At 33.6% G+C, this 25,317-nt stretch overlaps 1 protein-coding gene across 3 annotated transcripts in view; it reads left to right on the forward strand.

The window, feature by feature from the left end:
- The window catches only part of LOC136030228 (TBC1 domain family member 22B-like), a 68,417-nt gene that overhangs the window by 10,649 nt on the left and 32,451 nt on the right, over nucleotides 1–25,317 (forward strand). For 2 of the 3 annotated variants that reach the window (XM_065709043.1, XM_065709045.1), the window contains exons 2-6: nucleotides 1,769–1,873; nucleotides 8,162–8,295; nucleotides 10,729–10,857; nucleotides 12,983–13,084; nucleotides 22,680–22,813. In XM_065709043.1, the coding sequence (XP_065565115.1) occupies nucleotides 1,827–1,873; nucleotides 8,162–8,295; nucleotides 10,729–10,857; nucleotides 12,983–13,084; nucleotides 22,680–22,813 (546 nt within the window). In that variant the 5' untranslated portion in view covers nucleotides 1,769–1,826. Of the gene's footprint in view, nucleotides 1–150; nucleotides 325–1,768; nucleotides 1,874–8,161; nucleotides 8,296–10,728; nucleotides 10,858–12,982; nucleotides 13,085–22,679; nucleotides 22,814–25,317 lie in introns of all 3 variants that reach the window. The other variant, XM_065709044.1, reaches the window with a different exon arrangement.

Here is a 25,317-nt window from a genome sequence, read left to right on the forward strand (position 1 = left end):
CGCTATTGTGTTGCCTCTGATTATGGCAAGCCATATATGCTTGGGCCAATCGACCCTTTTGAAAATAACCTGTAGCATAGCTGCAGTGTAATATTTTCTGGATTCTTGAGATCTGCCCAGTTGTTTTTAATGTATCTTCATATGTTTCAGTTTTGTCTGTTACACGTTTGAACTGGAAAAGGATTGAAAAGAAGTATATAAGGATTGGGGCATATAAGGTTTTTATGGAATGAGTTGTCATGTGGACTTCAGATGGGGCTCGTTTGATTTAAAATTGGAAGTTTTAGTGCCCTTTTAAGAGTCAAAAGTACGTAAGGCATTAAGGTGAGTCTTTTAAGGAAGGTTAAGGGGAGTGTTGAACTAAATCAACGCATGTTATGTGTATATGGGTTGTCAAAAGACCGTAACTCAGGAATGACTGAGTGTATTAATTTCAAATTTTCAGGCAATGATAAGGGAACTGATCAATTGACCAAAAAGGTAATATTTGGACGCTACTACTACTGCCACTACTATCACTAAAACTACTACTTTTGCAGCAGATACTGCTAAGGCTGAGGATATTAAAATAAACATCTGAGCAAACGTTCCGGAAAGAGTTGAACTAAATTGAAGCATATTATGTGCATACAGATTGCTGATACAGGTGTATCAGCAATATTTGGAACGGGTTAACGTATCAAAAGGAAACTTCAGGGCTATCATGAGTGGGATATCCAGTTGACCAAAAGGCAAAATGTACCTGCTACTATTGCTATTAACACTGCCGCTACTACTGTTACTACTGCTTCCAATAATATGCTATTACTGTTCCTACTACTATCGCTACTGCTATGACACCAGTACAATTAAGGCTAAGCGTATAAAGGTCAATATTTGACAAAATATTGAGGGTGAATTTAAACTAAATCAAAACACTATTTGTATTCAGATTTCCAAAAGGGCGTATCTCAAGAAGGGATTTGGGGATTAACTTGGAACTTAAATGAATATAATTTGATCTTTACTGAACAAAAAACTAATGTTTTCTCTTCTTTAACTTTAAAAAAAAAAAAATTATTCAGATTTTAAAGAATAAAAATGAGCAAATTTATATTAAACTGATAATGCACATTCATTTGTGTTTTTTTGTTTTAGTAAAGTGCAAATTGTGCTCTGGACTTCAGAAGCCATAGGGGCTGTGAGCCCTAGTCATGTTAATTTCTACTTGTTTGAGTTTGACTGTTATTTTTGCAATTTTTTGTTCGTTTTGGGTTTGATTTAGCTGTTGATGCTTATTTGTGGTAGTGTTACGCTTGGTAGATTGTTTGATTTTATGTTTGTCCTTTTTTGGTTTAATGGAGTTGTTTACTTTTCCCTGAAAAACTTATTGTGTAGAAAAAGTTTTTTCTAATTAATGAAAGTAAAGGGCTATATTAAAATATAAAACGAATAGAAATTATCCTGTATATGAGATTTTTCAGTCTATACGTGAGAAAGATCAGGTTTTTCTTCTCTATTTATCTCTCTTTGTTTCTTTTTCTTTCTCCCCATCAGTTTCTTTCTCTCTCTCATTTCTGTCTTTATCTGGAAGCACTTGTTTAATCTAGTCAATGATGCAATAATTTGCCAATATTTATTTTGAAATTTTAATGTCTTGAATAACTTTAGTATGTTCTAGTTTTATTTTTTAAAACTGATTTATAAACCATATATTGATTAGCACTGTTTGTTTCTCTAAATCCTTATTGCAAGATAAATGGGATTTACACTTCTTTGTTTTTTTCAGATCAACTTGCCATGCCATTACACTAAAGAAGGATTTTTTGTTTTTTAATCTGAATAGTATGGATCACAGCTTTTGGCGAAAAACAGAGCAGCCTCTCCCTGGAAGGTGTGTACCTCCAGCTTGAAAATTTAGGATGGAACAATATAGTGATAAGTTTTGAATAATCTAATTATTTGCACATGCGAAACAGATGAATGCACTTGATTTTATAAGAACATCAGAAAATGCTCCTTTCCAGCAGCTTTTGAGAGAAAAACGACTACACTGCCTAAAGTTTGGCTATTTTAACATAAAAATGCCTTTTCAATTACCACAAATGTACCTCCTGCTTAAACAATTCTATTTCCTCCTTCTAAAGGCTAGTAAGGCATACTCCTTTTACTTCGAAACCAGCTTATCGTTTTTGTGTTGCTTTTGGTGAAATCTATTCAAAATGCTAATCCTTCCACTAAAATCTTTGGATAACATTAACCTGAAAATTGCCATTACGCAGGCAATCCATTCAAGATAATCGCCTGTATTTTTGGACGCCACTGTACCGAGTAGATTTTGAGCCCTTCTTGCCAGATTACCCAAGGTCCCCTTGCTCATGGTATGCGACTTAAAATGTAATGAATAAGACAACATCTTTATGTATTTGGCCAAAATACACTTTTCGAAATTTTCAACCCAAATCCACCTGCCAAAAAAATGTATATCGCAAATGAGTAATCACGGACTAAAGTTGCCGTCGCTAAAACTATGTATCTTCCTGTTCACGACACGATTTAGAGGTGAACTCTTATTTTGTCTAATGCCTATTTTGCTTATTTTGCCTATTTTCTCCATAATTTCTTTAGAAGCTTCCTATTTTGTCCTACATTTTTTTTTTATAGACAAATAATTCAGAGGCAACACCCAACACAAGGGCTCATCAGGAGAATACACTGGCCTATATAGGGTTTCGCCACTCTAAATTCTCTACCCAGCATAGTGTTGTGGCTACCACAGAATATCCATGGCATCCCCGCGTCAGGTATCACCCCCAAAATACATGCCTATGGAAAAAAAAAACAGCAAATGTAAAACAACCAAGTAAAACCAAAACAAGCTTATCCTGTTAATATATCCCTCCCTTTAGCAACAATAGGTAAACTAAATATTATAAATTTTACCAAATCACAAATATTAACACATTGCAAAAAACCTGAATGAACTAAACAATTATAGAATTCATCATTACCATGTGGCTAATTTTTAAGAAAATCCGCTCAATTAGAAACACAATTCAAAATAAATGGCGCTGTGACAACATTTCTCGAAACTCTGAAATTAGTTCAAAATTTCTTTAAGTATTTCTAGATAATTCTTTTGATATTTATTTAAAAGTTCGTTATAATGAAAACTAAATTTTTTAAATTGCCAAGTTAATTTATTTGCAGAAAAACCTCTTGATATCAATTTTTGGCTTAAGATTTTACATCTATTTTTAAAATCAATATAATTACTACAAATCCTTGCATAACGAAGTAACTGTGAGAAAAACGCTGAATATGTGATATTTGAGTGTATATTACTTTCAGGGAATGGGAAACTAATCACTTCAAAATCAAAATCATCCGTTTTATTATACATTTTAAAACTTAACTTATTATTATCACAAATATTAATATTTAAATCTAAGAAATGATCTTCATGACCAGCGCCATGACTAGGCTCAAGAATAAGCTCTGATGGATATATATTTTAGAAATATCAATGAAATCCTTACAATTTAAGACCAAAATATCATCTAAATATCTTTTATTATTTGACAAAGCATGTTTTAAATTAATCGGATTATTCTTATCCATCATATATTTATATTCTAGTTTACTTAAAAACAAGTCAGCTATAAATGGGCTGGCATTCCCCCCATGGGAATTCCCATAATTTGCTTGTACAAATCACCCCCAAATCTTATATAAGTATTGTATAAAACAAATTCCAATAACTCAAAAATCATATCCAAGCTGTAACATCTCAAGTTAACTGTAGTATTAAAGCAGTTTGTCCATATAGCTTTTTTATTATAAATGTCTATTTTTAAGAACCTTTTACTAGATAAGAGGAAATATTTCTTGATAACAGTTTTTTAAATTATCAAACACTACATTAAGTGATAAATTATTATACATTGTCGCAAAATCGAAAGACTCAATTCTTTTAGCTGAAACCATTGTTAAAGAATCTATCACCTGCAGTGAATTATTAACGCTCCAATATGGATTAAAATTCGAAAATTTTTTAATACCAGAACAATAGGTTTTAAGTTTATTTACAATTTCCTTTAAAATTAAAGAGAGGTCAGTAGCAGCAATGCGGGTTGGACATTTAGCTGCTCCAGCAATAAACCGTGGTTTAGGGGGATTCTTATGAAATTTTACAGTCCAATATAGGAAAGGGAACTTTTTATCATTGTCATTTATTTTAATATTAAAATTTTTAAAAAGTATTTCTTCAGTCTTTTCAATTAAATTCTCATCCTCTATATTTACCTTTTCGTAAACATTAGTTGTGGATAACTCCCTTTTTAAGATATCACAATACAGCTTCTGACAAATTATGGCAAAATTATTATTAGCTTTATCCACTGGCACAATTACAAATTCATTCTTTAGATTAGCAATTGCTTGTTTAATCTTTGCATTATAAAATAATGATTTAGTGTTACTATTTTTTAAGTTAAAATATATTTTATTTCTTATTCTACTAATAATTAAATTCTTCCAACTTTGAAAACTCTTTATTTTTATTCTCTTTCTTACACCACTTATCAATAAATAAATCAAAATCATTTTCCAAGCCATCAAGAACACTCGATGGCTTCAGATGATGAGAAAGACGGAAATTAGCCCCTTTATTCATTATAATTTGAAGATCATCTTGCTTTATTATTGACAAGTCCCCTGTTATAACATGTTTGTAAGTAGGATTTACAAATGGGCCAAGTTGCTTACAATTACAAACCGGTTTCCAATTTATATCACTATCTAGTTTTTTTAGTATTAAATTATAATTAAAAATAATTTGCCCAATAGTTTTTGAAAATTTATAAGTTAAAACTGGACTATCATTATAATTCAAATTACTAGGAAGGGCCTGTTTCACATGTCGCTGATTTAAAATTTCTGGTAAATTAATATCTTCAATCTGCTTACAAGTAAAATTAATAGGTAAATATAATCTGTTATCCTTATTACTAATCTTATCGAACTTTTTCTTTTCTGAAATAAATTTCATTTTAGTTAGAATGCAAATTGTATCACATATTACTTTAAAATTATAATCAAGAGCTGTATTATTCTTGACAATCCAGAAAAGTTTGATTAAATTCCTCGTGGATAAATTATTTAGACATTTTATTACAGAAATCATACCCCTAGATTCAAGTAGCTGGCATAGATCTATAGAAAGCATATGTACATCTAATTCATTTTTTCTATTATTTTTCCTATGTCCTCTCGATCGTTTTTTACGTTTAGTAGGACAAGTAAAAGAAGGATGGTCCATAAAACCATCAATACATTTAACAACAACATGAGACATGTCACCATATTTTGCTACACGATCATTTAGCCCAAAAGGATAAGCTGTACCAAGAGTATGGATCCTGAAATCCTCCTGTTTACGTAGTCTATTATTCTTCTCTTCTTTATTTAAATTTTCTAATTCTAAATTTTCTAAAATTGTGACAGTTATATCTGATATGGAACATTTACCATTATTACAATGTTGAACTAGATAGTTATTAGTTTTTTCATTATTAACTGTTGTCTTATGTCCAGAAAATCTTTTATATATATTATTAGTGGTTTCCCCACATATTGTAGGCAGCATTTATTACATTCTAATAGGTAAATTACATTGGTTGTTCTACAATTAACATTACCACGTAACTTGCATGCAAAATTTTTATTATACAATGTACTTTTAACTGAAGTCCGTGGGACAAAATGATCTTGGCAAAGAAAACAACGACTTTTACACTTACTAACTTTCAAAAAATCGTTCCGAGTTCCGAGGCTAATATATATATATATATATATATATATATATATATATATATATATATATATATATATATATATATATATATATATATATATATATATATATATATATATATATATATATATATATATATATATATATATATATATATATATATATATATATATATATATATATATATATATATATATATATATATATATATATATATATATATATATATATATATATATTTGTTGTTTTAAAGTAGTTTTAAGGTCTGCTTATTGAAGTATTTCTGTGTTTGTCACCACGTTAAAATATGGGTCAGGTAATGTTATTTTTATTTTTATTTTCGTGTAAAGCTCTAGTCATATCAGGTATATCTGGATATAAAAGCTGCTAAAATTTTAAAAACAGAAAATACAGACAGCCTGAATCCAGACAGACCCGATATTCTGTTAAATAAATTAATCCCTTCATTAAAAAAAGATTAATAAGAATCAACAAAAGCCAGCTCTTGCTTTGAAATTGTTGTATTAATTACTGCCCATTTTCAGTGTTGAACCTGTTGACTTTTCATTGATTTAAAGATTAAGTGATCTTAACAGTAATTGTAAAATTTAAGAGTCTAAGATCGTGCAACATTGCATTTCATGTCCTGTGTCAGGCTATCCTATTACGTTTTCTTTCTTTTGCCATCCAAGCTAGTTTTTCATTTAAAATGGCGAAAAAAAATGCTTTTTCTTTTGTAAGTAAAGTCTGCTCACCTCCGCATATGTGTCCTCTTGTGTTTCCAAGCATATTTGATAAACGTTCTAAGAAAACCCCGTTTGTTTATTTGAAATAACCTAATACAACTTATAACGTCTACTCATAACAAGGCAGACAGAGAGGTAAAACTAGATTTTTCTCCTTTAACACGTGAAATAAACGAACAAAAATAGTAACAATTGAAATAAAAAAGAGAAAGAAGAAGAGCAGAAAAAGGGGGAGGGGGCTAACTGAAGAAAAATAGGTAACTGAAGATAGGGATGTTAATCATCCTGAAACAATTAAAAATATTAGAATAGCTCGCTACTGTAAGCCGAAGGAATAAAATTCTTCAAATTCATTCTGAATGTGAGCAGCGATTGTGATTCACTTGCTAAATCAGAAAGCTATCCTGTTTTTCAAACCCACTTCTTTTCTGCTTGCTTTTAAATATTTGTTTCTATCCTCTCTCTTCTTCACTATAACTTCTCTCCCCTCCCTCTCGCTTATCTCTCTTATTCTAATTATGTCCCTCATTGCGCCGAAGGATAATTGATAGTGTTTTTAAAATCTAAGAAGAATGTGAGTATTAAAGCGGATAAAAAAGGGGAACTGAAATTATGACCAAACCTGAAGAGAAAATGCAATAATATAGGTACATTCTTTTTTCTGATAAAGAAATAAGGTTACTTTACCTGATGGAAAGAAGAGAAAAGTAATAAAAGTTAAATAAGAATAGACTTATTAAATGGATTTTAAGAGTGATTTAATTTAAAACAACCAAAATTTATTGAATTAGTTTATCACAAACCTAAGACTCTGTAATGAGCGTTAATAAAATGGAAACATAATGTAACTTGCTTAATTTGGCTAAGAACTGCCTCCGCCAATTGTTCCAGAAATGGAACTCCCTATATTTTATTTCAGTTTCATTAATACTTTGTGAATGCGTTAACCCTTAACTTATATAGAGCAGTTTTAAAATTTTAGCACTGCCGAAATCAGCGAATTACTTAAAATTTAGGGGACATTCCACTGTATAAGCTATGATTTAATATCTGATATACGGAAAGCAGTACGTTGGAAAGGGGAACGTCTAAATTTTTTGTTGCTGAAATGTGTTTCCTTCTGAAAGTTAAATTTCAAATAATGATGGAGTTTATGGGTCGAAACACGCAATAAAGCTAGTTTGTTTTGCGACATAAAAGTCACAAAAAGCAAATATTTTAAAATTTATCCCTCCCAATCAATGTGTGCTAAAAATACTAGTGAGTGAATAACCCCCATGAGATGAAGCACATTTTAAAATGTATAAAATAGTTTGAGAATTTTGAAACGTCTTTAGTCGATAGGTCCAGGTTTATTGTAAAGATCACTTAGACATAGCTCAATTAGAGAGGTGACTTCACATTTATTAACGGTAATTTTATATATCGATATGTTGTATCTATGGTGATTTTTGGGCCTAAAAAGCAAGTGACTGGTATTTTCAGTTTTGCAGGTTTTAGTTAGCCAAGTTTTATAGAAGTTAAACTAGTTTCAAAACAATTCCTTTTAGACAAATATGTGATATAAATGTGTTATTTATTGTATATTTCGTCATTACTATTGTCACTGCTTTTTCTGTAGAGCAAGTCCAAAGAAACAAATTACTGTCAATAAACGGAACAATGGAAACCCAGAAGATTCTTCTTTTAAGAACTATCAAGACAGTGTGGTGGATGTGTGGAATACGGGAGATGATGATTTCTGTATAGTTTCAGGTATATCTTTTTTTTGGTGTATTTTCGTCTATTAATGTATATCAAGAGATCTAGATTACTTAATGCAGGGGCGTCATCTCCCTGAGTTAAGTCACTTAACTGTCAAAACAAGATATCACCATTCGTTATGTTTGTTTCCATTATGACTTCCAAACGTGTGTCTAATTTTGGAGTGCCGGCATCCAGGGATCGAGTCCCATAACCCCAGTGTTTGATTAAGCGGTGTGTTATCCCTTCCTTTCTCTAAGAATCTCATATCTGAAGTGTATTTCAGCCTAACAAGGATGTCTTATACCCTATCTGCCTTACCTAAACTTCCCGAACACAATCTGGATTAGATTGGAACACATGCTTATCCAGTCACTTGTTACTCGCTTGTCCTGTCCTTTCAGGGGGTTACTGGGTGCAAGTCATTCTGGTAGATATCTGTGATTTTTAAGGGTAGCAATCCTCCTAATTTTACACGTCATTTTTATCTGAAACGCCGAGGCTGTTTCAGGGTAACAAGGATGTCTTATACCCTATCCGCCTTACTTAAATTTCCCGGATGCAATCTAAAGTAGTCACTTGTTACTCGCTTGCCCTGCTCTTTCAGGGGTTATTGGGTGCAAGTTATTCTGGTAGATATCCCTGATTTTGAAGCTAGCAATCCTCATAATTTTACACGTCATTTTATCTGAAACGCCGAGGCCAAGCAATGCTGGTTAGCGGATGTACACCAATGTTGAAGACGAAGTTTGGAATCAGAAATTAACATATCGTATATCATCTTATATAATCCAACTAAGTTTGTAGATAACAGCAGCTGAGCGTAAAAGAGTTCTCCTTGCGCTTTTGCTTCTTGGACTCATGAGTCGTTCTGAACCGCACGTTACCGACAGATCTGAGCTTTATCCTGGTATCCTCACTACGCAATGAATGGCAGAATTAAATAAAAATTGTATTTTTTTACTTTTAACAGGTATTCTGGTCTTGTTCGTAGCGATTTTCTGTAATTATTGTTTTAAAGGAAAGATTGTCACAATCCTGTTTATGTTATGGTACGTTCTGGGTACATTTTTGAGAATTTATGAAGAAGTAAAATCGTCGACACGTGCTTTCTAAGGCAAGAGTAGTGCCAGTAGCCGTGTACAATAAAATAGAATCTCAACCAAATAGGTTGGTAAAGGTAGGTTATCAAGATTCGATTACTGTGAGTGGATCTTGTCAATTGTCCCCATTGCCGAGAAGGGTTAGAATCCTAAGACTTAGGGGCGATTCTAAAATCACTGTTAACTCGAATTTTGAATACCAAACTCTCATGAAGAAAATGTTTTGCCGTGTTAGAAGCGTGGATAAGGTTCCTAAATTCGACCTCAGTGGAGCATATTTCCAAGTTCAACTAGACCTCGAGTGGAAAAAGCTAGTAACTATAAGCACTCACGTTGATATACATCATTTTGTGTCTAGCGTTTGGAACATCAGAACGTAGTGTAGTTTTCCAAGGATGGGCTTAAAGCTATTAATCAAATGCCAAACCTCAAAAACCGCGAGAAATTTCAATCAATCCTCGTCGTGAGGGGCGCTAATTATGTTGGGGCAAGGATTTTTTTGCAATGTTTTTTTTTCAGCAAAGATAAAAAAATCGAAATCTGTTGGTGGGGGGGGGATTCTGCCTTTTTTTCAATGAATATACCAAAAATGTTATTTTTAAGAAATCCGGGAGGAGGGTCAATTGTCGGCTAGTTTTATTTAACCAATAATTGACTTAATGCTCATTTTTTTCTGACCTTGTCACCTGGAGAAGAACTGGTTCTTGCATTATTTTACCATAAGAAGCATTTAAATGATTTCGTATGTTTGCTCCAAAAGAGCTGCTGTGAATTGCATCACCCAGGTCATTAACTATTCTGAGGGGTTCTGAGGACGCCGCAGAGTTCAATAACATAGATCGTATACAGTGATCTAATGATTTGGCGTCAGAATATGGAATGGTCTTTGAAAAAGTTCTTTCAATTTCCCATAGCAACGCTAACGGCAACGCTCTAGTCCATTTTCTAAGCTATCTCAAAGTTTGTATCGGATGCATTTGGGAAAAAAGGGCGCGTGGGGCTAGTTTCCCTCCGATCACTTTCGTCTCTTAAAAAGGGCACTAGAACTTCTGATTTTCAAGTGAATGAGCCCTTTCTGAATTTCATGTGACGACCCCTTCCATATGAAGTGCCTCTGAGAAAAAAAACAACATTGGAGCCGTATGACCTTCACTATTGGCTAAGCTATAGCATTGCCTCTTAAAAGCATGAGACGAACACTTTAATAAATGAATAGATGGTGCTTTGACTTGAAAATGATGTTTTGGAAACCTGAACCAATCCCTAATGAAAAATTCTTTGATCTTCTCTAATTTTTGGGTGTGGGAGTCTATTTATAATAACTGTTTTATGTCATTTTTAGATTTTAAAATGTCTAAGGAAGAAATTCAAAACACCGCTCGATCAGTTATCAATGAACACAAAGATGGAACGTATGAGAAAAAGAATCCAGTTGCCTTGGAACAAAGTAAGGAGGAGAATACTGTCATTGGTAGGTTTTAATCATAGATTAATTAGTCTAGAAGTATTACTAACTTGGGCAATTTTCCCTGCAAAAAAAAGAAAAGAAAAAAAAAGACTCATTTTTACACCAGTTCATTTCGATCGGACGCTATTTTTGTGGGGTATCAGGCCATTTTCTTTTAAACCCCTATGAATTTCTTGTCGCAATAAACTTTTAAGTTCAATCGAAATAATAGTTACCGTTCCTGAATCAGCTTTAAAAGGTGATTTTTCCTCACTAGACAGTTCTTTTCAAAAGACGTTTTTAAATTTTTGGTTAAGTTCCCAGGACTCATTTTTAGCTATTTAAAAAACTTTAATTAAGCTTTGTTTTATAAAGAATGTGCAGAGTTGTTATTTTTGGAAAAAATAGTTTTTTTTTTACAACATCGTTCTCCCATAAACCACTTCCATCACATATTATATATTAAGCAATGAGTCTATTTTCATTAGTTCTTTCTGAGCAATCTAGGTTATTATTGTGACTTTCTATATTTTTGTTTTTGCTGCTATTGATGTTTTGACAAGTACAGACGATGCTGCTCCAAATACATATCGTTTTAAATTTAATTAGTTGCTTCAGTAAATTAAAAAGTTTTATAGAGGGATGGAAGGGGACAGGTGTTACCACTCTTGTTTGTTAACCTTGATTAGCCTTGAGATAACATTTTCTGTTGTTGTGTTGTTGTTGATACTATTACAAATAAAAACACAGGTCGAAATACAAATTGTTTTCAGTAAAGTGTAAATAACTGTCAGGCCTGTAACCCTATCAATCACTATAGATACTTCTCCTTTTTCAAAGTCATATTTATAATCTTCAGTAATTTATTTCTAACTTCACAACTTTACATCACTATATTTAAAAAAATCATTTTCTGCACTATCCGCTCCTGGGGCCTTATCATGTTTTAATCCTTTTAGTACTGTCTTTAATTCTTCCTCCCGAAATAAATCAATCTTCGTTTCCAAATTATTACAAACTTTTTTCATTCTCTTCTATATCATTTCCTGTTGCTTTTCACGGTTTATAGCTTTCTCAAAGTGTTCTTCTCCTCTCTCTTATTTACATTTTTCTTATCACTAATTGTGGTATCTTTACTATCTTTAACTGGGATAAGTCCGGGTTGACTGTTCCCTCTCAGTTTTTTAACATGTAAGTTTTACTATTATACCATCCGGCTGTGTTTTCTAGACTTTCAGAAATTTTAGCCATGGCTTCCCCTTCACGTCTCCACAATTCATACTTTAATGCGTTCCCTACTTTCCTTAGTTTCTTATCACTAATTGTGGTATCTTTACTATCTTTAACTGGGATAAGTCCGGATTGACTGTTCCCTCTCAGTTTTTTAACATGTAAGTTTTACTATTATACCATCCGGCTGTGTTTTCTAGACTTTCAACAATTTTATCCATGGATCCGCTTCACGTCTCCACAATTCATACTTTAATGCGTTCCCTACTTTCCTTAGTTTCCTCTTATTTTCATACTGTCCATCACTCCAGCATTTTTTATACAAGTCCTTCTTCATCTCTACTAAATTTAAAGCATTTTCACTCTTATGCCTAACTACCTTTGTAATTTTTCTCTTTAAGACACCATTTGCTTCTTCACAAATTATTTTCCTAAAATTTTTCCATTAGTTTCCATTAGTTATTTTGTCCAATTTTAGACACTTTAGTTTAATATTCAATTGTTCCTGGAAATTTTCTCTCAAATTTCACCCAGGGGTGTATCAACGTCATAACTCCTCAAGAATTTTTTTGACCGAGTTGTTCAGGTTTGCTTGAGGTAGAGGACTTAATCTTTGACCTCCTTTCATGTGGATGAATATATTAGGGCTAAGCCTGTAGCATGGATAGCGGGGGTAACCGTTTTTTTCTTGCTTTGAAAATTGCTGGTGTGTAAAACAGTCGAGTATTTATATGTTCAGATAGAAATCGCTTGTCAACGGCTAGGACAATACTGTTTTGCAGAGTAAATTAGTGAGCCTTCTAAATAGCCCAGTGAGCCACTTCGTATTATTTGAGTGTTTGAAGTGTGCACTTTGAAATCAATGGAAAATAAGTAACATACGTATTTCTCCAAATAATTGCTGATGATTCTTTTATAGATAGTGGATTGAATAAAGTGCCTGAAGTTTCGAGGTCTGTCCCTGGAAGACCCCACTTGAATAAGAGAAGAAGCCAGCCAGGAAGTAGAATCTTAGCTCTAGGTACGAGAGCTTTTCTTTTCTTTTTTAACGTCTTATTGGCCCCGTCCAAAAGACTGCCTATAATCTTCATATCAAAAAATTCGTAATTCGTTTCAAAAGTGTTTTTTTTTCGAAATTATTCAATTCATTCAAAGAATAAGTTTGAAAAAAGAACGTTGCAAGCAAATAGTATCGCAGAAATCCCTATTTTATGTCACGACTAAAAACAGATTCAAATTAATATACGAGCAACAAAATAAAGTCAACGAATTTTATCCAATAGTCAAAAATAGAAAAACTAAATTAAAAAGAAAGATTAAAGGTCAAACAGCATAAGATGAGAAAAGCCAAAATGATCAATCAAAATAAAATATTACGGAGTAAGCATGCCATAGGTAAGAAGATTGTCAAAATGAATAGAAAAGAAAGGGTAAGATACCGTTAAGTGACCAGCTGATTGGGAAAAGAAGCTCAGTTTTTTTTAGGGCCAGTCTCCGTTTTTGCAAGTAGGAGAATATATAGGAAAAATATGGTGAACTAAGCGAGGAGACCGGGATTGGAGTAGAAATAATTTTATTTTCTGTGGAAATCGGCTGAAGTAGAGATCTTAAATGAAGACAAAGAGCAACACTTCTTTCTTCTAATGGGGTATTTATTGGGCTAGGTTTTTTTTAAGCTCTTTTCTATTTCATTTGTATGGTATGCTTTCGATATAGATTCGGCTTTTTAAGGTCGAATCATTTAAGCCCATGTGAAAGAACGGCTATACAATGGTCTAATGAATGAGTAGCAGGAGTGAACCTCCAGCATTTTTATTAGAGGGGGGGCAAGAGGGGTCCATATCCAGATAGTGAAAGGGTGTGAGGTATATATAAATTTTTTCCACATTATTGGAGGGAACTGCCCCCTTGTCTCCCCCCCAATGACGCCCCTGGTGAGAAGATAGTTTTACATCTACCAGTACTATGTAATATCGAAGCTCAAATTGTTGCATTTTTCCCTTTCCTATTTCATTTGTATTCTCCCCGCCCCCCCGTGGATAAAATTGTATTTGTAACCTGATGCTCATATCAGCTTTGACTCACTATTTATTGTGATAATTAAAGTTAAAACAAAAACCTTTCCAACAAAGAATAACGATCGATGCTATAGCTAAGTTCAAACAGAAACTAAATATAAGATTTAGGCTGGTGTTAAGCATTACAGTATCTTTGGTTTACTTTGGTGACGGAAGTGTTGCGAGGAGAACTTTGATATTCTGTTTTTGGTCACCAACTAAATTCCGTATTTGTCATCCCTTCAAAACTTAAAAATAAAAACAAAACTGAGTAAAAAGAATATCGATTCCACTTTCTTTAAAAATAATGTCAAAATGTGCTCTGTTCTTCAAAACGGCTTTACTCTGTATAATAAAAGTGGTTAGCTTCAAAATGCACCATGTATACTAGCAATGCTTCATTCATTTTCTCCAAAGCCTAACACAATCTCATTTGTCATTTTGAAATGGCAGCATGTATAAGCTAAGGTCAAGTATCTTTTCCTCAAAATATAATACCTACTATGCACTTAGTGGAAAAATAGTATCATTCTGTGTTGAATACCCAGTGTCTGTCACTTAATTATTTACCAATAATTGCAGGAAAACGTCGTTGCGTAACGTAACTAATTATAATTGTTGCATAACCAGTTGTATGAAGACAATTATTCTTACTTTAAAATGCGTTGGAAACGAATAAAAGGTAGACCAGCTAGAACAAGTATATAAGCACTCTTTCCGGAAGATGAACAAGCATTGAAATTCTTGCTTGTAAGGTACTCTTTTAAATAGAGAAGAAATCCCCGAACGGTAAAACTTTGGAGCCTACTAGCACCTGAGCTGTGAAGTTCAACGATCTAAAAAATTTTGATTCTGTCACCAAATACCGAGTAAACATTTAGATACTTTAGTGTGGAAGATAAGTGAGGCTCAAAAACGGTGAGCACCTCTGAAAATCTATCCACTCTGTTTTCTTGGTCCTAAGCTACTTCTTCCATGTGCCAAACTGATTTGAGGTCAGGGAGATGGAATATTCTTCTAAAACTCATTTCCAGTCCCGATTGCATAGCTCACTCGCTCTGTAAAATTCATGCTGATCGGTGAAAAAATGCCATCTTACCCTTCTACTGAAAAGCTGTTGAGAGGATGTAGCCATAAGGATTCGAGGGTTCATTTTTGCCTCTGATCATAAGGACGGAAAAATATTGTATGATCCTTCTTCAAACACAATGAAAAATGCCTATTTTTCTGGTATCGTCTCTCATTTCATTTGCTAATCACTTTCGGATTTAATTTTATAATGAATTAAAAAAAAAATTGAAAAGAACTTTTTCAAAGAGAAGTAAAGAGTCATGTTAAGACTTAAGACGAACGAAAATAAAGTACTATAATAATTAAAACATAAAACGACCAGAAATTACCCTCAAAGAATTATTGAAAGCCAAAACGAACTGAAATTAAAATAAACAATCACATCAACCGTAAAGATAACTGGTAGTAATATAGAAGAATAATTAAATCTTAAAACGAGTAAAATAGATACTCAAGTCAAACTTAAATTGAACAGAGATTACTAATAATAGGGGTTGGGTTATGCCCCCCCCCCATTTCCCTGGACCGTCAGCTTTCTAAAGTCTATTGTGTAATTCACATTTTACTGAAAACTGTATATATTTTTAAAGATGTGCTTTATTTTAATTTTTTTTCAAATTTCAACTTTATTAATATCAATTAATCAATACATGCATCTCTTTTAACACCCCCACAAAAGGCTCCATGGCCTGTGAACGTAGGGAAAAAGATTATAATCAAATCTATCAATATTCATAATACAAGATAGGGGAAATAAACACGAAGAGGAAAAAATAATAAAAAAGAAAAACAGAAAATGCAAATAGTTATATCAAACCTTTTTTGATTGTTATTTACACTCAATTGAACTGTCCAACTAATATATATTACTATTATTACCTTAAAAAAAAGAATAAGGAAAAAAATTTACCCAAATGACTTCATTAATATTTTAAAGACTCCGATGGAGTGGCAATATCTGATATTCTTCGGCAGGGAGTTCTAACAACCAATAAAACTTCAGAGTTACGAGTTTCTTGAAGATTTACACTAACTCGGGGTTGTAACAATATCGAGAAACAGGAGGGAAGTTGACCATGAAGATATTTATGAATAAAAATAGTACAAGATAGAAACACTATGGATGGAACCATAGGAGAGAATTTGTTGACGTACTATTCGTATCTGAAACTAACTGACGGGCTTTTTCATTTTCATGAAGAAGAGAAAGTGGTTTTAACGGGAATGGGAAAGTACTCATCCGTGAATAGAATAGTAATTTATTTACGGCTATATGAGAGAATTTTAAAAAGCTTTAAAACACATCCAGGAAAAATATACCTTAGCTTACGGATCACACCTAAGTTTCTTGACACTTTTAATCGGATAAGGTTAATAAAGTTCTTAAATGAAAGATTCTCATCAACAAGGACTCCTAGAAACCGAAAAAACCTATTTTTTACCTAGAAATAATACGTTTAGAACTTGGAATAATATTCAAACCAGGAAATTGCAAGCCAATTCTGAAAAAAAACAAAAATTGAGACTTGGAAACATTTAGAGCGAGACAATTTGCTTCAAACCATTCATAAGCTCTGTCCATTGGTATTTAAAGCTTTATTACCAAATTATTTTGATTGCGCTCGGCCCAAACAAGCTCACTATCATCAACAAATGCAAATAAATCAACATTTTGTTCAATATATATTGAATTAGGATGCTGCAACTCATGTGGGTGACATATATTGCAACAAATGGACCTTGGCATATACAATGTAAAGCAAAGGACCAATTATAGACCCTTGTGAAATTCTAGTCTACTTCGGCCTTAATATCAGACTCTGGATCAAAAGAAATAAACCGGCCATGAAGATAAGATTGCAACCATTCTAATGCTTCTCCCCGAACACCAAAATACGAAAATTTTTGAAGAAGAATATCATGGAACAAAATGTCAAAAGCTTTTCTCACATCCAGAATAATTGCCGCTGGCGTTTTCTTCAAGTTTAAAGCATTATTCACAAAATTGAGAAGGCCAATACAAGCCTGTTCAGTAGAATGCTTTGGACAGTACCCATACTGGTGTTCATGAAAAAACTTCTTCCCTGCAAAGAGATCTGCTCAACGAAAATGGAATGGTTTTTCGAAAATCTTTGAAAATATACAAAGAAGGGAAATAGGCTGGTAATTTGAGGGATTGCTCTTGCTACCACCTTTATGGGTGATGATTACAGGCACAGACTTCAGTGCTTGAGGGAAAACTCCACATTCAAACCACCTATTTATTGATTTTGCTAGTGGAGTCATTATTGCTGGGAGAATAGACTTGACTGTTCAGTAGTGGGTACTAAATCAGGTCCTGAAGAAGATGATCCCTTTAAATTAGAAACTATCTGAGAAACCTCTGTTTCAGTTACTTGTTCAAGCACAAAAGATTTGTGGCAAGAAGGACCCAAATATCTAGTAAAATCGCTATTAGATCTTCATTCAGATACAGAATTAGCTGTCAAACAACCAATTGAAGCAAAATATGATGTAAATTCCCGCTTTATTTCTTCTTTTTTATCAATATCCTTTCCATCTAGCTTGAGCTTCGTTGGTAATGATGGAGGGGAATGATCAGGCTTAACAACAGAATTTATAATCATCCATATTTTTTGTATATCTTTCCCGCACTCTGAAAATTTTCTACGATAATAATCTGTTTTAACCCTACGTGTTGCTGAAAGTATATTTCGATGCTCTTTGAAACGTTGATGTCGCTCAGGTGTAGGATGATTCTTGTAAACTTTGCAAAGATAAGGTTTTCGCTTACCACGATTTACTAATCCAGGAGTCATCCATGGACACAAGTGGGCTGACCTCTTGGAATCATTTTTCTTCTGGTCACGTAGACATACCTCAACGAAATTGTCCTTGATTACCCCATAAACTTTTTCAAACGCATCGTTTATAGGCATATTAAAATCATCCACAAATTCCCATGATACTTCCGATAGTTTTGACCTAAGGATCAAGAGGTGCTCTTTCTTTGTGAGAAACTGCTGACTTTGAACAAATGATTTGGAAGGACGGGTATTCAACACATCAAACTTAGAGAATACAGGAAAATGGTCTGATATATCCGAAATACTTACAGCACTATTTTGAGAAGAAGGAGAGGAAAATATGTTGTCAGTTAAAGTGGTGGACGACTTAGTGATACGTGTTGGGATCAAAATAGAAAGCAATAAACCAAAAGAAGTCATAGTAGATAAGATATCAATCGCCATTGATTAGTTTTTATTCATATGGTTAATATTAAATCACCCATAAATGTAATATCAAAATTAAGACTATGAACCTTTTCCAATACACACGTAAGAATATCAAGGAAAGAACTAAAGGATCCATTAGGGGGCGATAAAGCATTACCCCTTTTAGATATTTTTGACCTATTTAACCGTTCAATCGTATAACCTGGAATATCAACCAATGAATCATTATTATCGTTTAAAAACGTTTCAAACAATCCGATTACATTAGGAAATGAATGTGACTCACAAAGAAGGAATTTAAATTCATCAATAGACGAACAAAGGCCTTGAATATTCAACTGAGAGCTCAACAACCCAACTTGGTCTTCAAACAATCTTCTTCTATATTTGGTCTCATTTTTATCAGTAACCCCTAAATAATCGTCTTGCCGCATAATCCCACTTCCTTCATTAAATATTTCTTCTTAATCTAACTGTTCTTTTTCCAAAAGCTTCAGACGATTCAGGACAGGAAAACCACCAGAATGATTAGATACATTTAATGTATTATTACAAGCCAGTTCAATCAAGTGCTCACCTTTGTCTGAATACGCCATGACAGCTTGGAGATGATCGTGGACTCAGTATTAGGAATAGATAATGCCAGCAAATTTTCAAGCAAAAACATAAGAAAGAAGACACGAACAAAAAAATAAATAGTATGAGTGCATAAAAATTGACAAGAACATATAATAAGTAAAGACAAATAAAATGAAATCAACCGAAAAAGAAAAATGTTTAAGAAAAATAAAAAATAAAATAACACAGCACATAAAAAAAAACTCAAAGAATGATAATTGAAAGATCATACACTATCTGCAATAGACCTGATATTTCTCGCAGAAGGGTCTCCAGGCAACTTAACGAGAATCTGGCTGCGATATGCCCAGACATTCTTCACGCCAAATTTATCCCTTGCTATATTTATCATGTCACGACGACGTTTTGTAAGAGCTTCCGAAACGTAGATACCAGTTTTTACTAGTTTGGACTTTGTCTTTTATATTTTGTAAGCCAAATTTTGACTTATAATTTTGACAAAAACCAGAGGAACTTTTTCTAAACTACGATGTGATTGCGATGTATTGTTCATTCTGAACCGGTAAGTAAGTGCTATGTCATTCTCCGATATATTGACACCCATATTTTGGTTGAACACCACCAAGCAGGATAGTTTTGAGACTCATTCCTGGTTTTTGCTTTGTTCCTTGGAACACAAGACTGTCAAGCAGAGCATTCTGGTCGTATCCATCCAGCTTTAGTTCAAGTCTTTCAATTCGCTCTTCCAGGTTTTCAATTTCAGTCCTAAGACTTTTAAGTGAAGTTGAATTATAAATTTCACTTGTTATTGTTTGACTAACCTGTCTAAGAACGCTTTCGTTGTCTTTTAATTTCTCAGCTATCTTACGTCCAATATCACCCTCTATCCTTTGCTTAGTTTCCGCAACTAGTTTCGTTGCAGCTAATTTTTCTAATAGTGCAGATGCTGGTGATTGCTCTTGAGTTTGAGTCGCATTAAGAGCAGTGAAACCTTTGGAAACAACTTTATAAATTTCTGGTGACGTTCGGACTTCTTCAAATGCTTTTTTTTACCCCTTGTGTAGTTTTCTTAGCGGCTTCATTTAAATGATCCTTGAAGGATGCTAAGCTAGCTTCAATGACTCGGTGTTCAGAATGCGATCCATAGCAAAACAACAATAGCTAGGGCCTCCTTTAGCATCAGTACTAACTTTTAGGATCCTAGCTGGCCATAGTGGGTATCCCTTGAAATTTGCTAAAACCAATTCAAACTGCTTAAATGTGGCAATCATACAAATAAATTAAACCAAGGATCGATCAGATGTACTTATTTAAGTGGGACAAACCCAAGGCAATAGTCACGATCACCCTTTAAATTATTAAAATTTCATTTTAATAATTTATGTGCGGAGAGCCAAAACCAAACATGCATTAATTCAAAAACGTTCAGAAATTAAATAAAAAAAAAACTAATTTTTTTAGCTGAAAGTAAGGAGCGACATTAAAACTTAAAACGAACAGAAATTACTCCGTATATGAAATGGGTTGTCCCCTCCGCAATCCCTCGCTCTTTACGCTAAAGCTTTAGATTCTTTTAAAAAGTAGAATTGTGGCAAAGAGTCAAACTTTAGCGTAAAGAGCGAGGGATAGCGGAGGGGACAACCCATTTCATATACGGAGTAATTTCTGTTCGTTTTAAGTTTTAATGTCGCTCCTTACTTTCAGCTAAAAAAATTAGTCTTTTTTTATTTAATTTCTGAACGTTTTTGAATTAATGCATGTTTGGTTTTGGCTCACCGCACATAAATTATTAAAATGAAATTTGTATATTAATTCTTTTTTTGGCTAAATGGCTTTCTCTTAGTTTTGATCGGACGATTTTGAGAAATAAGGGGTGGAGAAGGAGGCCTAGTTGCCCTCCAATTTTCCGGTTACTTAAAGAGGCAACTAGAACTTCTAATTTTTAACGAATGTTTTTATTAGTAAAAAATATACGTAACTTAAGAATTAACTTACGTAACAAACTTTCATAATCTTATATTTTTATTATGTATACGAGGGGGTTTGTACCCTCGTTAATATCTCGCTCTTTACACTAAATCGTAAGTTTTGTCCCAATTCTTTAAGAATGACCCCTAAATCAGAAAGGCCGTAGAATAAATAGTTAAAATTACTAAAAATACTTTAGCATAAAGAGCGAGTTATTTATCTCCTTCTAAATACCTCGCTCTTTATGCTAAAGTATTTTTAGAACCCCTCATGTGCATAATAGTCTCTGTTCGTTTTAAGTTTCAATGCTACTCCTTCCTTTCATTTGAAAAAACGTTTTCATGTTTATTTTTCATTGTTTTCTTATAGTAATGCTAGAAAATCCTGCGCCCTTTTCATTGAATTTTTCTTCCCCCATGACATATTCCTCCAAGGAAAGATCCTTCAACATATCCCCCTCCCCTCAGCCCCACCTCCAAACAAAATAAAATCCCCCTGAAAACGTCTGTACACTTCCCAATAACCATTACTATATTTAAACACTAGTCAAAGTTTGTAGCTTGCAGCCCCTCCCCCAGGGATTGTGGGGCAGTAAGTCATCCCCGAAGACATAGTTATTATGGTTTTCGACTATGTTGAACAAATGGCTATCTCAAAATTTTGATCCGTTGACTTTGGGAAAAAAAATGAGCGTGGGAGGGGGCCTAGATGCCCTCCAATTTTTTTGGCCACTTAAAAAGGACACTAGAACTTTTCATTTCCGTTAGAATGAGCCCTCTTGCGACATTCTAGGACCACTTGGTCGATACGATGACCACTGGGAAAAAAAAAAACAACAAATAAACAAGTACCCGTGATTTGTCTTCTGGCAAAAAATACAAAATTCCACATTTTTGTAGATAGGAGCTTGAAACTTCTACAGTAGGGTTCTCTGATGCGCTGAATCTGATGGTGTCATTTTCGTTAAGATCCAACGACTTTTAGGGGATGTTTCCCCCTATTTTCTTAAATAAGGCAAATTTTCTCAGGCTCGTAACTTTTGATGGGTAAGACTAAACTTGATGAAACTTAATCTAACAGCACATATTGAAGCAACATGACAGATAAAAGGTTCTAGCAGCAACGGCACATAAACGACAAAACCAATGCTCAGCGAATTTGTAATCTTTGTCAGGCTAGAAATTTTCCACACTGCCTGAAAATGCTGGTTAATCCTGGTTGAATGCTTAAAATTGTGGTCAATACCAGGAACTTGTAGATTTATGCTCAGGAGGAGGGAATAAGTCAACCGTTGCCTACAAATAAGGCGTTCGCATATTTGGGCCTGTTAATACCGAACCTTGGGGGTACACCTTTGTGACCACATCCTCTGTTGGCTTAATGTTATCTCGAATGGTGGGTAGATTTAAGCTTTCTTTATGCTCCTCTCTTCTTTGATTCTATTTACCTTTCTTTTCTTCTACTTTGTCTTTTTTATAAGTATTTAATGTTTTATTCCCCAGAGTTATAGTTTACTCGCTACTAAGTTTTCTTCACCATGTGACAGGCCATATTACTTTACAATGCTTATAAAATGCTATGCGCATATAGTTGTATGAATTTGTCTAATTACTTCTTTATGTTAAAGAAATATAGAAGAAAACAAAGCATAACAGTAAAAAAGCCTGTCGGGTTGGTTTGAGCTATAAAACAGCTTTTCTTATAGATAATACCATTGCAAAAGTAGAAAAACTACAAGCCCTGATAAACGGACCAAATACCAATCTTGAAGAATTGAGAGCTCTAAGCTGGTCTGGCGTGCCATCTAGTGTCCGGCCGGATACTTGGCGACTTTTGTCGGTAAGTTGCATACCCTGTTATCACAAGGTTCAATTTTTTCACATAGCTTCAGTCGAAACATGCACACACACAAAAAAGGGAAGTGGTAATGATTCAACCCTTGTACGGAGGGGGGGGGGGGATCAGTCTGAAAATTGACCCTTAGGAGCTATTACAAAGGAAAGAAAACTACTCTATGACTATTTCTGAATGAATATGGACTAAAGACCTTGGAGAGTTAACGACAGGATTTATGTCTCCATTTTGGCAACAATGCAAGATTCAAACTTGGAACAGCTTTGAAACTTTGAAGCCAGGATAATGCTGAAAAAATCGCTTCCAAGAGAAACGACATTTTCCAATTCAAAACTGTTAACCTAATGGACAATAACTTTATCATGCAACAAACTTAAAGGAACGGGAAAGAGTACGAGCTCAGATTGTCCGAAGCTACTGGTCAGATAATGTAAGGGATCGACTGCCTATGTTTATGATCTGCGTTCTTCACCATCCTTTGTTATTCTTTGTTAAAGTTGCAGGTACCAAATTTGGGGCCCAAGAAATTAGTGTCTGGCTAGGAACAAAGAGAAATGCTAACTGAAGAATTAAATAAAAAACTTGATACTTACGGACTTGTATTTTGACCCGTTTAAAGTAGATACAGCTGAAAACAGTGTCCGTGACGAGAATCCTGATAGTGTTGACCAAGTAGGGGCTTATTAAAATATTCATCTTGTGAGGGACTTATTCTTTAGTTCTGGTGAATTTTCGTGGATTTGTTAGGATGAGTTTTCTATTTTTTTTTTTTTGTGAGTGGTTTTTATATTGATTAAATTTCCTACTTAACTCCTTACCTATTCTTTGGCTTTCTTTTGGTGTGGTTTTTGTTTTTGTCTTTCGATTTTTTCGTAATAAGAAGCAACTTTATGTTTTCTTCATTTGTTTATTCTTTTCCTGAAACTTGTGATTAGTTTTCGAGTAGATTTTTTAATTATTAGTTGTGTTTTACCAAATCTAGTTGGGCTGGATAGGGAAAATTATGTTTAGGTCTTCAGAAGACATTGGGGGTGTCAGCCTAACTCATCTTTGTTCCTGCTTGTTTTGAGTTATAACTCGATTATTTATTGCAATCTTTGTTTGTTTTAATCTTTGTTTGTTACGGGGTTTCGTTTGTTTATTCATGGTGATTTGTGAAAGTTTTAGACTTGGAAAATTATTTGACTTTATTTCTGCTAATTTTTGGTTTAATGTAACTCTACTTTTCTTTAAAAAAAATTCGTTTGTAGAAACAATTTTTTAAATTACTTTATGTTCGTTTTTTACTGACATGGTCTTTTTATTGGAAAAGAAAAAATAGTCCAAATCTTTCCGATTTCATTTTCTATAAGGATTCATGGTTTGGCCTACTATTTATATGTGGGAGGAAACTTTTCTACAATTTTTAATAACAAACCCTCTTGAAAATCTGGACACCACACTATTGTTTAATTTAGTTTTAAAACTTCTCAATTTTTTTTGAAAAATAAAACAGTACCATTCACAAAAATTTGAACCCATGCTTTTTTGACAACCTGGATGCACTTACACTCTTTTGTTCAAGTTCATTTAGTCCAATGCTTGTTCATTTAGTTCAATTTTAGAGTAGAAGTAGTAATAGTAGTAGCCACGAAAATTTCAACTTAATACTCTCTGTCTTGAGATATTGCTGAGACGTCTTATTGTCAACCAACATACACATAGTACTTTTTGAGGTAGTTTTGAAGTAATATAAACTTTCCGTAAAAGTTTTTGCTTTATACCATTTTCTTGGGTATAGGCTGCACCCTATACCTTTTATACCCTGTACACTAGTAGGAGGATTAGGAGTAGTATTAGTTATAGCAGTAGTAGTATCAGTAGTAAGTAGTAATGCTATTCATATTGTCCCTTTTTGGTCTAGTACAACATCTCCTCCTTATGCCCTGACAGTTTCAACTTAATACTTTATGCCCTTTCTGAGATATATTTGATACGTCCTGTCGATAACCTTCATCCACGTAATGTGTTTTGACTCAGCCCAACATCCCCCTCAAAAGTCCCTGAAAGTTCCACATTAATACCATTAGCGCCTTAGTAATTTTAGTACTAACAGCAGTTGTACTACTCCTGCTACTAATAGTAGTAGTATGCACATAGTCCATTCTTATTAGCTCAACATGCCCCTCAGTATGCTCTGAAAGTTTCTATCTAGTACTCTAAGCCGTTCTTGGTATACTGCTGATACGGTATTTTGACAGCCTCCATGCATACAACGTGAATAGTATCCCATCAGACACTTCGAGCACACACATATCCTATTTATCCGAGAACATACATATCCCATCATTATGAACACACACATATTCCATCATTCTGAGCACACACATATCCCAATGTGCTATTGGAGATATCGGGTCTGTCGAGCATCCGGTATTACGTAATCTTATCCGGTTGATAAGAAAATTTTTGGAAGCATTATTATCTGAGTTTCGTTTGCCAAGTATGCT

The sequence above is a fragment of the Artemia franciscana genome, chromosome 8, assembly GCF_032884065.1.
Source record: "Artemia franciscana chromosome 8, ASM3288406v1, whole genome shotgun sequence".
In the NCBI taxonomy this organism is placed as follows: Eukaryota; Metazoa; Arthropoda; class Branchiopoda; order Anostraca; family Artemiidae; genus Artemia; species Artemia franciscana.